This window comes from Hylaeus volcanicus, unplaced genomic scaffold (assembly GCF_026283585.1).
Source record: "Hylaeus volcanicus isolate JK05 unplaced genomic scaffold, UHH_iyHylVolc1.0_haploid 12237, whole genome shotgun sequence".
NCBI lineage: Eukaryota > Metazoa > Arthropoda > Insecta > Hymenoptera > Colletidae > Hylaeus > Hylaeus volcanicus.
In genome coordinates this window covers 885856-897696 of record NW_026533172.1, presented here as the reverse complement: position 1 = coordinate 897696, position 11841 = coordinate 885856, and the positions used below count along the sequence as shown (strand labels likewise).

The window sequence follows — 11841 nt, the reverse complement described above, 5'->3', positions numbered from 1 at the left end:
TGTAATGAACGCAAACAAAAACGCTTTCGTAATCTACACTCGACGTTTTTTTAACATTATTGTCCAATCATAATCATTTTTATTTGGAATCATAACAAAATGTAGTCATTAGCTTGTCCATTTAAAAAAAAATTTAGATTCGATTTTAAACATGTTAGAATGTTTTATTAAGCAAGTCTTTTTCTTTTTTAAATTATTTACAGTATAGCAATAAAGCAAATTTTAGTACACATTTCGCATTTCGATGCTTACCAGTATTGATTTTTTTAAATAATACTTACATGTTTTTTTTCAGATATATATTAATTCTCTTTTTAATTAAACATTTAAATGATTCGTTTGAACTCATGATACGATTTTTTTTTAAACAAAATAAATAGTTCCATTATCTTCCTAAGGTAAAAAAAATATCTAAAATAATTTCACATTTTTTTATTGGAAATCATAACACTATTTAAATAAAAGTGAACACGATAAAATCTTAAAAAACATTACTTGAAAGGGCCTGTCAACCTATATACCGTTGTTCCGTTAATTTATGTCTTTGTATAAAAGTCACTTACCGTGCACACTATTCCATAATTGTATTGTTTTTGCGTAGTTTTAAGATGGCAGTAGGTCGTAAAACAAACTAATTTTTTTTTGGTTACTGGACTTTAAAAAAACAAAATCAAAGTTTTTTAATGCACACAAATATGATGGTGAAAGTTCGTAACGTTATTTAGTCGGAATAAAAATTAAAGCATCGAAATGGTGGAAACAAGCGTATGCCAAGTACCTAACGTGATATACTCAACGTATGTACCCGTTACAACAGTAGCGTGTAGTCCTATAGTGTATCACTATAAAACAACATATTGTCCTGTGTATTGTCCCGTCCATCCTGTGTACATAATGACAGCTCGCGCTCTCACACCGTGTTGTCATTACAACATTGTCCAGCATACGTGGATTTAATCACGGAAATGATTTTTTCGAAGAAAAAATCACAAATTAAAAAAAATGTAGTTTTATTTTTAAAATCGCTTTTACATTTTTTATAAATAAAAATGAACATTGATTATATTTGCATCGTAAAGATTTCTTGTGACGACGAGTTGAAAGTCGTTAGCAATGGTTGAGTGAAAAATTAAAATGAATAACATAAACATGAAATAACAATATTTTTTAAATTTTGTGAAAAAATAATTAAAGTTAAAAGAAGCTTTTTAATTCTGTATTTGACTTTTTTTTTGTATAGTGTGAATTACTAACGATTAGAAAGAAAAATGAATAGATTTAATGTAAAAAAAATGTGTTGAATAAAAGTAGAGATGTTTTTTGTGAAATCTAAAAGTTATTTTTTAACAAGTTAATCATGCAGCATGCAACGTGAATAAATTTTAATCCTCAAGCATGTGAAGAAGAGCAGAAAGCTCAAACATAGCTTTCGAAAACTTTTCAGCGATGGTTGGTGACAAGATGACGTTCACTGGTATTTTCAAACCGTCAAAAACGGATGCGAAATTCCATAAATTGTTTGAAATCATAGGAATCTATTAAAAAAAAAATTATACGATTTCATTATGTATGTCTCCAACATACAATAGGATAGCGTTGACTGAAATGTGTTAGCAGTATAAATTTAGCTTTAGATTGTTTTCCTATCATCAAGGCTTCTTCAAATGTAGAGTGACGTTTTGCTTCAGCATCTTTTTGTAAGCCGTTTTCAAAGGTAGCTATGTTATGCGTACGTATAAAGTATGCGTATCAGAACTTTGAAATGGTTTACCTTCATGTATTAAGATATCACAATTGTCACTAAGATGTATAAGATTTGGGCATGGTCGCGTATCGCCCGAATAAACAATTTTTAAAATTTGTGTAGGAGTAGTAGGATCTTTTTTTTCAATTTTTAAAAGGACTCCGTAACATTCTTCGTTTAGATCCTTTTTTAAAGAATGACATCCCATATGATCCACTTGTGTCACTTGAAGATTAATGGAAAATGGACATTCGTTAGTTTGAGAACAAACACATATAGTTTTCTCTTCCGAACAACAAACAAAATGATAATTGAAATTTTTCATATGAACTTTCCAATGTGCAAGCCATTGATAAAGAAATGGAGGACCATACACTAAAATAGGCTAGCATAAAATACATTGATATGATTTTTTTTTAAATAAAAAAAGCGTACACGTGTGTTAGAAAACCATTGCGCCCGAAGAGATAAAATGCTTAATAAGCCAAGATGATGATCTGCGTGTCGATGCGAGATAAAAATAACGTTAATGTGTTTTATGTTTTCTTGAAATTCTTCTATTGAAGATGAAAATTGAAGTAATTGAGAGAGTGTGCCTTCTCCACAATCTAACAATATCCCTGATATAAAATAACCTGCATTATTTTTTTTTTAGTAAAAGATTCAAGTTGTACCTTTATTGAAAGATGGCGTTTTGATTGAAATGAACGTACTTGAAACATTGCGGTATATAGAAGGCATCGCAGCTCCAGTTCCTAGGAATTGAATGAAACAATTATCTTGTAGAGTAGTAGAATGTTCTGCGCTTTTGTTGTCTTTGTAAGTATCTTTGAAAAGATTTTGACAAGATAAAACTTTTTCCATTATATCTGGAAGTTGAAGTAATTTCTAGAATTGTCAATCGACAAAAAAAAAAAACGTCATTAAAATTTAAACAATAAAAGTACATACATTTATTGAATACTTATCGTGGCGATGTTTTATGTTATCGTTAACACTGTGGAGGCCTCGCTATAAATAAATATCAATATATTGAGAGAACATGTAATCTTTTTTGAAAACAGGTATCGTACTTTTGAAAAGGGATAGATAATATATTGCGATAACGCTTTAGTTGGATCTGGTGTTACGCTTTGTGTGGAGTCCGAAAGAAGGGAGGAACAAAAGAAAGGCGTTATATATTGAAGGAGTTGAAAAAAAGATTGATACGTTTTAAAAGGTTGATACATAACATTTAGCTCTTTATCACACGAATCAATCATCTGTAAACCGAGTTCATTTTGATCCAAACCATTAAGGCTAACGTTGCTCATATTATATATTATGCAATGGTCTTGAAAATTTTCCTTGTTAGTATGAAAAATGAAATCCTAAGATAAAAAAAAGAACACGAGAGCCTTATGAAGAGAAGTGTTTTCAGACGAAAACTAATACACGAGCCGTTTCAAGAAAGTTATCCGATGGTATATCAATAATAAATGTTTCAAATTCCGGTATAGCTTTTTCGCAGACCATATCTGGAGTGATCTAATACACATAGCTGTAAGTTGGTAAAAACTCTCAAAATACTTACTAGTCGTCCATCGCATAACTCAATATTGTTTCCTTCTTTGAGGCGTTTAAAAAGAGGTCCAGGTGGAATCTAATAGTTAAAAACGAGAATTGGAATAACATTTTCTGAAAAATTTTCACTCTTTTTTTACCTTAAGTGCTGATGCATGTTTTACGTTTAACTTTCCTTGTTGGGAAGGATACGTCACATTAATCAGCATAATGAATTGAGTATCTTTTTGAATGGCGTTTTCCAAGCATTTTCTACGTTTACAATCGGTACTACATTTTTGTATGTCAACGGTCCAAAATGTGAAAACTAGATCATCCGACTGTGATACTGGTGTTAAACGAACACGTAGCGATGGAAACAAGGTGGGAAAAATTTCATGAAGTTCTAAATTAAGATATTTGAAAGTTGCGATTTGTGAGCAGATTGACATAAACATGTCGTATAGAGGAGGAGGTCCCCAGAGCCGAATTACAGAACATACGCATGTCGGTTGACAAGTACATACTTTTTCACGTTTAAAAGATCTTGACGATTCTATTTATGAGGAAAAAGTTTTATTCGACAAACTATAGAAAAGGGATTTAATACCTACTGGTCCCTGAAAACGGGTCCAAGTATCCCACTTGGAATTATTTTGACAAGAATTGTCCTGGGAATGATGTGTTGAAGTCTCATATGTTAATAAAAGTCCAGGGAGTCCTAGAAATGTATGTTGTGTAATACGTGTAAATAAAATATCCTTTATTTTTTTGCACGTAATACTTGATTCAATGAAGTTTCTGTTACAAGTTTGCATGAGAAAGAAAAGGAAACGTTATAAGACAAAAAAGAAGCACACAAGACCTTACCGTTGTGTATTTTCTCCTACATTAACAACACAGCTATAATTGGGTCCAACAAATATTATCTGAGGAGGCACTAGCAATTTTTCCGTGCCTAAAATCTATTTTTCTCTCAAATGTTTTTAATTTTAAAAGTTTTTATACCTGAGAATACCAAGTCATAGACGATTCTCAGTTAATTTATGTTTCTAGGTATAGTAATACTTTCAAATTAACTAAAAAATGTAATAAAAAAAACGATCAATAAATAAAAGCTAAAAAATTTGAAGATCCGGTTATATGTGTAAACAAATCGTTTATTAACAAAACGGTCCAATCACCTCCCACTTTCTCAAGTGTGTCAAACCTGAACGAGCAGTTCTTTTATGCATGCTGGTCTTGGGAGATTGAAAACGATTAACTGATGTAATAGTTGGATGGCAGCTGACATGAACACCCTGATGCTCTTGTGTAGCTTGGACTTGTGCTATGTTAGTATCGCTCAGTTTGTAGGAAGGTGTAGAAGTAGAATAAACGTGAAAGGTTGCGCCACTTTTTTCGTCCGAGCTACATTGCGATGAAGGCCCGCTTTTTTCACAAATGTAAACGGTTCTCGGCTCTTCAACCTTTCTTGAACATACTAAATTTGAAGTGGTATACTTGCAACGCATCGGTTCTTTTGACGAAATGTGAGTTTGAACGAGGGGATTCAAATGATCTTCCCGATTACTTACAACCGTATACGATGAAGTGTTTTTGGTTGACCCATCTGGTCTGTGTATCCTTTCATTTGCAGTGTATGGATAATTTTCATTAAAGGATTGCAAACGCTCTTGTTGACATTCCTCGTGGCAGACATTTTTAAATTCCATACAAGACGCTGGATGTGCGAACTTGGAAAAACCTGAAATACAAAAAATTAATTTCACATGTTCACTGTAAATTAAAAACACAACCGTGACTACAAAGACTTGAGTTGTCTTTTTCCGAACATTTCTGTTGCTCAACGGTTTGCAAGGGTGCGTACTCATTTTTGTGGCAACAACAAGATTTCGTATATGTCGAAGGCATTATACGTTGTTCTTCGGGTGCGTAACGTAAGCGATTATCTAACGCCGTTAATGCGTTATCATTCAATGCATCTTGTGGTTTAGTGCATTCCTGTTCTTTGTGACAGGCTCTTGAATGAATGTTATGACAGCAATTTTTCATTTCACGACATGTAGAATGTTCGTTTCGTTTGGTTGAAGATACATTGTCACAGGCGCATGTACCTTGAGCTAGTTGACGTGACTTGCTTGATGGCTGTGTATCGCAAATACAAACAGTAGGAGACAATTGATTTTGAGAAACGTGGCACTCTGTTATAGAACCGTTAGAATGCATGTTGCACGAATCCATTCGTTGGTGTTGTGTAGAATGGCAGTCGAATCGTGAACCAGGCGCACTTTCATTCATGTTATCCTTAATATAAGGTGAAGGACATTTTTGACATTGTGATATAGATACAATGGTAGGAGATGGTTTACGACATTTTTCCACATAAACATGAGTGTTTTTGTCCGTTGTTGTGCAGTCCTCATGACATTGACAGATTTTTCTACTTCCTGGAGTATCACACAGAGAATCAACAGCATAATGGTCCATCAGGTGACAGTTCATATTTTGTTGAGACAGTTCGTTACAATATGCATTATCATTTGTGACCCTATAGTGTATTGTTGATATTTCCTTGTCTTTAAAAGAGCTTGGATTATGAACGGGTGACTCGTTGATAACCGTCACTGTCCTTATATTAGAAGGTTTTGGACTTATCGGTGTTTTTTTTTCTTTTTCAACGGCACTCACTTCCCAAATCGAATTGTTGTGAACAGGGGTGTGCTTATAACACGCTTTATGAAAAGTGTCATTTAATGCAGGAGATATTTTCTTAAGACAGTAGGTTAACGATTCCGCTTCTCTTTTTACCTTTTCCACAGTGTACATTCCAGTGTGTTCTCGACGTCGTCTAAGAAAAGGAAGAAAAACGCAGGGTGGAGGATGCCGTAAGAAAGGTCTTTGATTGCTTTTTTTTGCGTCGCCCACAGCTAATTCATCTTGAACATACTCTTCGCATTGTTGATCAAGGTATTCGAGTATTTTCACTGGAGCACGAGGACTACAAATAAAGTCTTGCTTATCTTTAACTCGAGCAGTCAGTGCATCACCTTGGATTCTCTCAACAACATATTGCTTTTGTCGTGTGGATTTTAATTTTTGTGTGTTATTTTCTAAAGGCATTTTATTAAAATATTTAAAGCATAAAATTAAATTTTTAATAAATAAGGGGAAAAAAACTTTTTAAAAATGTCCCAGAATTTAGGTCAATCAAATGGATATTGGATTAGGAGAATTTCCATAGTTACAGTTATTTATTTTTATAAGACTTTTTATAGTACGTGCAGCATGCGCATAGTGGTTAATAATTACTTTTGTGGTTTTTAATCCCTTTCGACTATTATGTAATGGAACACAAAAGTGCGAACTTTTCTTTTTCTACTCGTATTTTATAACTTTGATGTTGTTTATATTACACTATGATAGATTGGAAGATTAAAATAGAGTTTTTTCCTTATCGTCCTCAGTAAAAATAGACTACACTGAGCGTTTATTGGTTACGCGTTCAACAAAATACTTTTTAAATTATTAAAATGATGTCCAATTTTTTTACAAAAAATATGCGTTAAAAAGTATTTCAATTGCATTCAAAACTAACGTAACATTCACAAAACTGGTTTATTTGCTATTAAAAGTCGTATAATAATCATTTTTGTATAAATTTTTTTTTCCCGAGTAGAGTATTAAAAAAAATTAAAAAGCTTAGGAGACTAGAATTTTAACCAACATTTTATGCACTCTGAGTCTCAAATTAATTGTTTTTAATCTTAGAGTACTCAATGCTAGGGTATGAACAGTGACAAAAAAATTGTTAACTGTTACAATATCCCAGGTCTATCATTGGTTACGACACAAGTGCAAGTATTGGAAGAAAACACTCCTGAACTTTATCACAGTAATTGTGTCTAATTAAAAATCTCATGACTCATTGGTATAGTAATGAAGAATGGCACCATATATATCATTATCCTTTTTTAAAGCGTTTGTTCACGTTAGGAGACGAACCGTATGATAAATTGTTTTTTTGTCATTGGTTTGTTCCACCCGGATTACGACTTGAAAACTACTCGAACAAAGAGCCCTTATCCGCTTGCCAATCGTCAGAGTCATGGTTTCATTCAGTGGAAGCTTTCACTTATCAATTACGTTATGCAGTTGTTCCCGATCCTGGGTATTCCATTTCAGCATTATCAGAATTTCTTTATCGACTCCTTTTGTGTTGTTTACCAACAACCAATGGTGGTTTCACAGCTGACGCTCTGTTATTGAAGAATGGTATTCTCGTACATACATGGGCAACCTGCATTATAAATTTAATTGAGGCAATAGATGAACGTCTCCTGTTATTGTTTGGAACTGATTTCCCCAAGCATCTCGTTCGGAATGCAATGTGTTATGATTTGATCTATTCTGTTTTGCAAGGTATGTAAACAATGTAACAGTCAATTTCGAGTGATCTGTTAAAAGTTTATTGAAAAATGAGTGAAAAAAACTGTGTTATTCCATTATCTCATTAGTCATTGGGTGGAATGTGTTTCATATACATAAACTTCGTCATACCCCGTGTTATCATTATTTTCCTTCTCCTGGAAGTCATGATTTTCGTTTATTTGCCAAAAAATTGAAACCATTATTGTACAATTTGAATACCTTAGCGAACGATCAAACATTTAATGATTTAACTCGATTGAACCTTTTTATCGACAATTCAAGTACTATCAGTACTTTTCAAAAAAATCTACAGTTCTGTAGTACCAATGACGAGTAAGTTTGTAGATCACATTCTGTATTGATCATGGCATTGAATAATCTGTATGTAGTGAATGGCCATCTATAAACTTATCGAATAAGAGATTTCCTCCCGCTCATTTATTGAGACTGGTTGCCGCTCTTCAGTTGAAATTTTTTTCGGATTCGTCAGACAATACATCCATCTTATGTGATATTCTAGTTCCATGGGTGGAATTATGTAGTATTTTGACAATTGAATTAGGCATGTCGTATTCTAAGGATCACAGCTTAGAAGCAATCCAGATGGCCGATAATCTTCACATACCAACAAACGCGTCTTGTGATATGGAAGTGGAATTCGTGATTGGGTTGCTGATTGAAGCGTTCCGTGGTATTTTGTGTCTTTGTTCGCTTGGTGAATTCATTTTTTCTAATACAATCTTATGCCAAAGGTATTCGTGGTGAATCATAAAATGAACAAAACATCTTTGTCTTTAGATTAATGTCAGTATTGGAATCTATTTGTCGCTTGCAATTATGTCCACTTCCTAAGAGTCTATCCGGACCTATCATTTCGGTTTTGCGTGGAAAACAATTGCAAGTCCTTCATCAACTAGTGTTTTCAGTTTTTATGAAAATACAGTCCATCTCTCCAAATTTGTTTATATCCCATTTCTATGAAGCGTTGGATCTTCTTTTCGCAGTCAATCCTCTTCAGTTTATTTGCTCAAACAACAATTTTAACGCTTTAAAAAAGGTAATCATGCTGCGTAACACTTGTATTTTTACGACTTGTATGACGCAGATTGGACAGACATCGGGATTTCCGTGTCTAACGTCTTGTCCAACGTGGCCTCACATTATGGATACTATGGTTTCAAAGGATCTACCAAACTATCAAGACAATTGGAATCATAATACAATTCACCAGTTTTCTTTAGTGTTTCAAAATCTCATATCACCAATTTTACAAAATTCTCACTATATTAGCCAAACAACACAATCCTTACCCCCTTATATATTGAATCCAAATGACCTATTAAATCGATTACAAGACGGAAAAATTTTAAGCTTAAGTGTATTAACTATTTTTTTATCCATGAAATCAACACGTTCCTTACCAATAGTAAAGGACTTGCCTATTATTAAAGACTCAAGTTTAGTAACCAGTACGTTTCTCTCTCTTTTTTTTTTCATTCTTCCACAGTTTATTGCGAATCATGTCGCAGTGTCAGATAGTCTCTCAATCAATTTATGTTTAGTCCTGTATCATTATCATCTACTACTAGGCCTTCAATCTCCACTCCACCTACAAGCCACAGCTTTAAAGTTTCTTTGTAAGCAATTTTCGGACGCCCCGTCATTAGTAAGAATCAATGCTTTAAAAAGACGTTTTCAATAAATGAATTTTTATAGGACAAGAAAGTCTACTATACTAATATACTCTCTGCTTCATTTCGTACAAACCTTCACTCTCCTGGTATTTTTGAGTCAATCAATATGGATTTAAACAATTTTCTAAAGACCGTCATCGAAACCTTGTCTGAGTTGGTTCAAAATGTAGGTTTTGGTATTTTTCTTTGAATATCTCGAAACTCATTTCATTTGGGTGTTAGCTAAATCTAAAAAATCAACACAAAGATGTTTTGTTTCCGTCTTTACTCTTTCTTCGTCTTCTCACACGATTTATAGTCAAGCTAGCGTTGTATATGACCAACAACTGTATGCATCAAAATAATAAATTCCGCCTGCTTTCCGTAATTCCTGACTTCATTTTCGACGTGTTCCAAAAAGTGGCATCTGTAAATTTTGTCAATTCATTCAACGTTAGTGGAACATTTTATTTTTAGATTTGTAAGCTTAGGCTTCTTCAAGAGGGATCCACGCAAACTAACTCGGTTTTCAACGTTTCAATAGCATCAGTTCTAGTTATGGACGGCATCATTCCTTTACTAAACCGATTAGTTCTAAGTAAAAATTTTGTTAAATCTAGCTATAACGTAGTATCATCTCAGAAACACCTGCCATAATTTTTACATTTAACTTTTATATAAAACTTTAATTTTTTTGTTTGTTTCAGATGTTCTCAAGTGTATTGAAAACTTTGTTCGATCACAAATCTTTGTTGTAAGTGACACCGTGGAGACGTTAGATCAGTTGATTTTAAAACCGCTTTTTGTTAATAACCAAAGGATATCCCTGGATCCAATAAGTCTGTTACACCAATGTCTTTCGAAAGAATGCCGCACATTATTACTAGACAAATTGTGGAATTCTCTTCATCCATTGTTCAACTGCTGTCAATTGAATCCATGTCAAAACCTTTCGACACTTATGATGTCTATCATGAAACCATTGTTTTTTTTAACAATTTTATTAGATGCTGAAGATGTGCAACCCACATTTTTACTTTTGCCATCAGCATGCATTGAAAATGGAAAAGTGCATTCGGATAAAGATATTGTCAATTATGACTTTTGTCCGCTGGAGCTGTCCGTGGACGACACATCATTTGAATATGAAACTACTCTACCCCCAGATTTTAATGCATTTCCGGTATGGTGGTTTGAGAATCAAAAGAAAATACAGTGCGAGATTGATCATCTGGAGTGGGATTGCCGACATTGTAACGGAGAAGTAAAGAATCAAATGCAATGTTTTTCTGACTTATGGTCTTACTTTGAGAAAGTTTTAATTTGTTCGAATCAAAAGTGTCATAAGCTGAACTTAAATGAGACTGAGTGTAGTTTGAAACAAGCGCATGATACGTATTGGCGTCAAGCCCTTGGGGAGTTTTGTACAATCTGCTGGCTTCCGATTCCTAAATTAGAAATTTTGGGTTATCATGAAACATCCCATTTCATGAAAGACCGTTACAATTTTTTACCGCCCCCTCTACGTCTTGCAGCTATTCTCACTGGCTCGTATCCTGTGAATCTTATTCTTCGTAACCAAAGTCCCGTCAATGTTTGTCTTTCAAAAGAGAATTTAATGCGTTTCATGACCTTAATTGTTTCATGTACAAGCTCTGCTGATTTTAATACTCATTTGAACACTCAATGGAACGTGTCGCAAACCGTAACAACTAATGCTAACGTAGATCTACTCTCAGAAATTTTATCTCTATCCTTGGTTTTGGGTGGTCCAAATATATTATGTTTTAGTAATATTTTATTGCCACTCGTTCACTTTTGTATAAATAGCAACGTTTACTGGACTATCCGCAATGACATGTTAAGACCTACGTTGAAAATGGAAACTGTTTTAAAGGACTTCTTATCAACAAGACAAACATTATTGCATATGTTAGAGTCCTTTCGCTATCTATCATTATTGTTTGGAATACCTGTTGTAGAAGAAAAACAAAATTTAGGCTCTAACAGATTGCCACTGCGACCTAATTTGTGTAACAAGACTCGTACCTTAGTAATAGGCCATGGCCAAAGTTTGGTTTCTTTTTTGTCCTACACGCAGTACGCCCATTTACCGGAATTCGGTATTTTGTGTTCGGAGGAAATTTTTCGTCCGACCATAGTCATTTTGCGCCGTCTGCTTGATTTATGTCGATTAATTCTTGTTTGTCCGATACTGTCATCCAACGATGGTGCCATATCCAAATCCAAAATTTTTTTTTTTAATATTTCAACAACGTTGGAAGCATGCAAATGTAAGCTCTTAAACTATTTAACACCACGCGCTCCGCACGACACACAAGCTCTTTTTGGCAATTACTCCATGACGCAAGCATCTGATTTACAAGAGTTATTACGTGTTATCAATCAATGTTGCGAAAACTTAGGATTACCACTAAAATATGAAAAAGA

The 11841-nt window shown here is 33.8% G+C and overlaps 3 protein-coding genes across 3 annotated transcripts; 1 reads left to right on the top strand and 2 right to left on the bottom strand.

Moving 5' to 3' along the window:
- Positions 1–1217: 1217 nt before the first annotated feature.
- On the bottom strand, positions 1218–4233 carry LOC128883695 (ribonuclease Z, mitochondrial-like). The gene is made up of 12 exons (XM_054136320.1): positions 4157–4233; positions 3897–4087; positions 3448–3842; positions 3318–3386; positions 3179–3271; positions 2818–3114; positions 2696–2755; positions 2419–2632; positions 2180–2364; positions 1772–2129; positions 1585–1718; positions 1218–1535 (listed from the first exon to the last, which is right to left on the bottom strand). The coding sequence occupies exons 3-12, from the start codon at positions 3742–3744 to the stop codon at positions 1383–1385; spliced, it is 1860 nt and encodes a 619-aa protein (XP_053992295.1). The 5' UTR covers positions 3745–3842; positions 3897–4087; positions 4157–4233; the 3' UTR covers positions 1218–1382.
- On the bottom strand, positions 4082–6754 carry LOC128883694 (uncharacterized). The gene is made up of 2 exons (XM_054136319.1): positions 5086–6754; positions 4082–5033 (listed from the first exon to the last, which is right to left on the bottom strand). Exons 1-2 carry the CDS (start codon positions 6407–6409, stop codon positions 4450–4452), a joined length of 1908 nt encoding a protein of 635 aa, XP_053992294.1. The 5' UTR covers positions 6410–6754; the 3' UTR covers positions 4082–4449.
- A 219-nt stretch (positions 6755–6973) lies between these two features.
- LOC128884123 (uncharacterized) lies at positions 6974–8234 on the top strand. Its single transcript, XM_054137207.1, has 2 exons — positions 6974–7708; positions 7804–8234. The coding sequence occupies exons 1-2, from the start codon at positions 7207–7209 to the stop codon at positions 8052–8054; spliced, it is 753 nt and encodes a 250-aa protein (XP_053993182.1). The 5' UTR covers positions 6974–7206; the 3' UTR covers positions 8055–8234.
- Positions 8235–11841: the final 3607 nt, after the last annotated feature.

Excerpts from the sequence above, each read along its gene's own strand:
- LOC128883694 (XM_054136319.1), bottom strand. The coding sequence starts at position 6,409 with ATGCCTTTAGAAAATAACACACAAAAATTAAAATCCACACGACAAAAG. Across the intron at positions 5,034-5,085 it reads CTCAAGTCTTTGTAGTCACG|GTTTTTCCAAGTTCGCACAT; the intron begins GTTGTGTTTTTA and ends TTTGTATTTCAG.
- LOC128883695 (XM_054136320.1), bottom strand. The coding sequence starts at position 3,744 with ATGTTTATGTCAATCTGCTCACAAATCGCAACTTTCAAATATCTTAAT. Across the intron at positions 3,387-3,447 it reads AACATGCATCAGCACTTAAG|ATTCCACCTGGACCTCTTTT; the intron begins GTAAAAAAAGAG and ends TTTAACTATTAG. Across the intron at positions 2,130-2,179 it reads AATGGTTTTCTAACACACGT|CCTATTTTAGTGTATGGTCC; the intron begins GTACGCTTTTTT and ends ATTTTATGCTAG.
- LOC128884123 (XM_054137207.1), top strand. The coding sequence starts at position 7,207 with ATGACTCATTGGTATAGTAATGAAGAATGGCACCATATATATCATTAT. Across the intron at positions 7,709-7,803 it reads GATCTATTCTGTTTTGCAAG|TCATTGGGTGGAATGTGTTT; the intron begins GTATGTAAACAA and ends TTATCTCATTAG.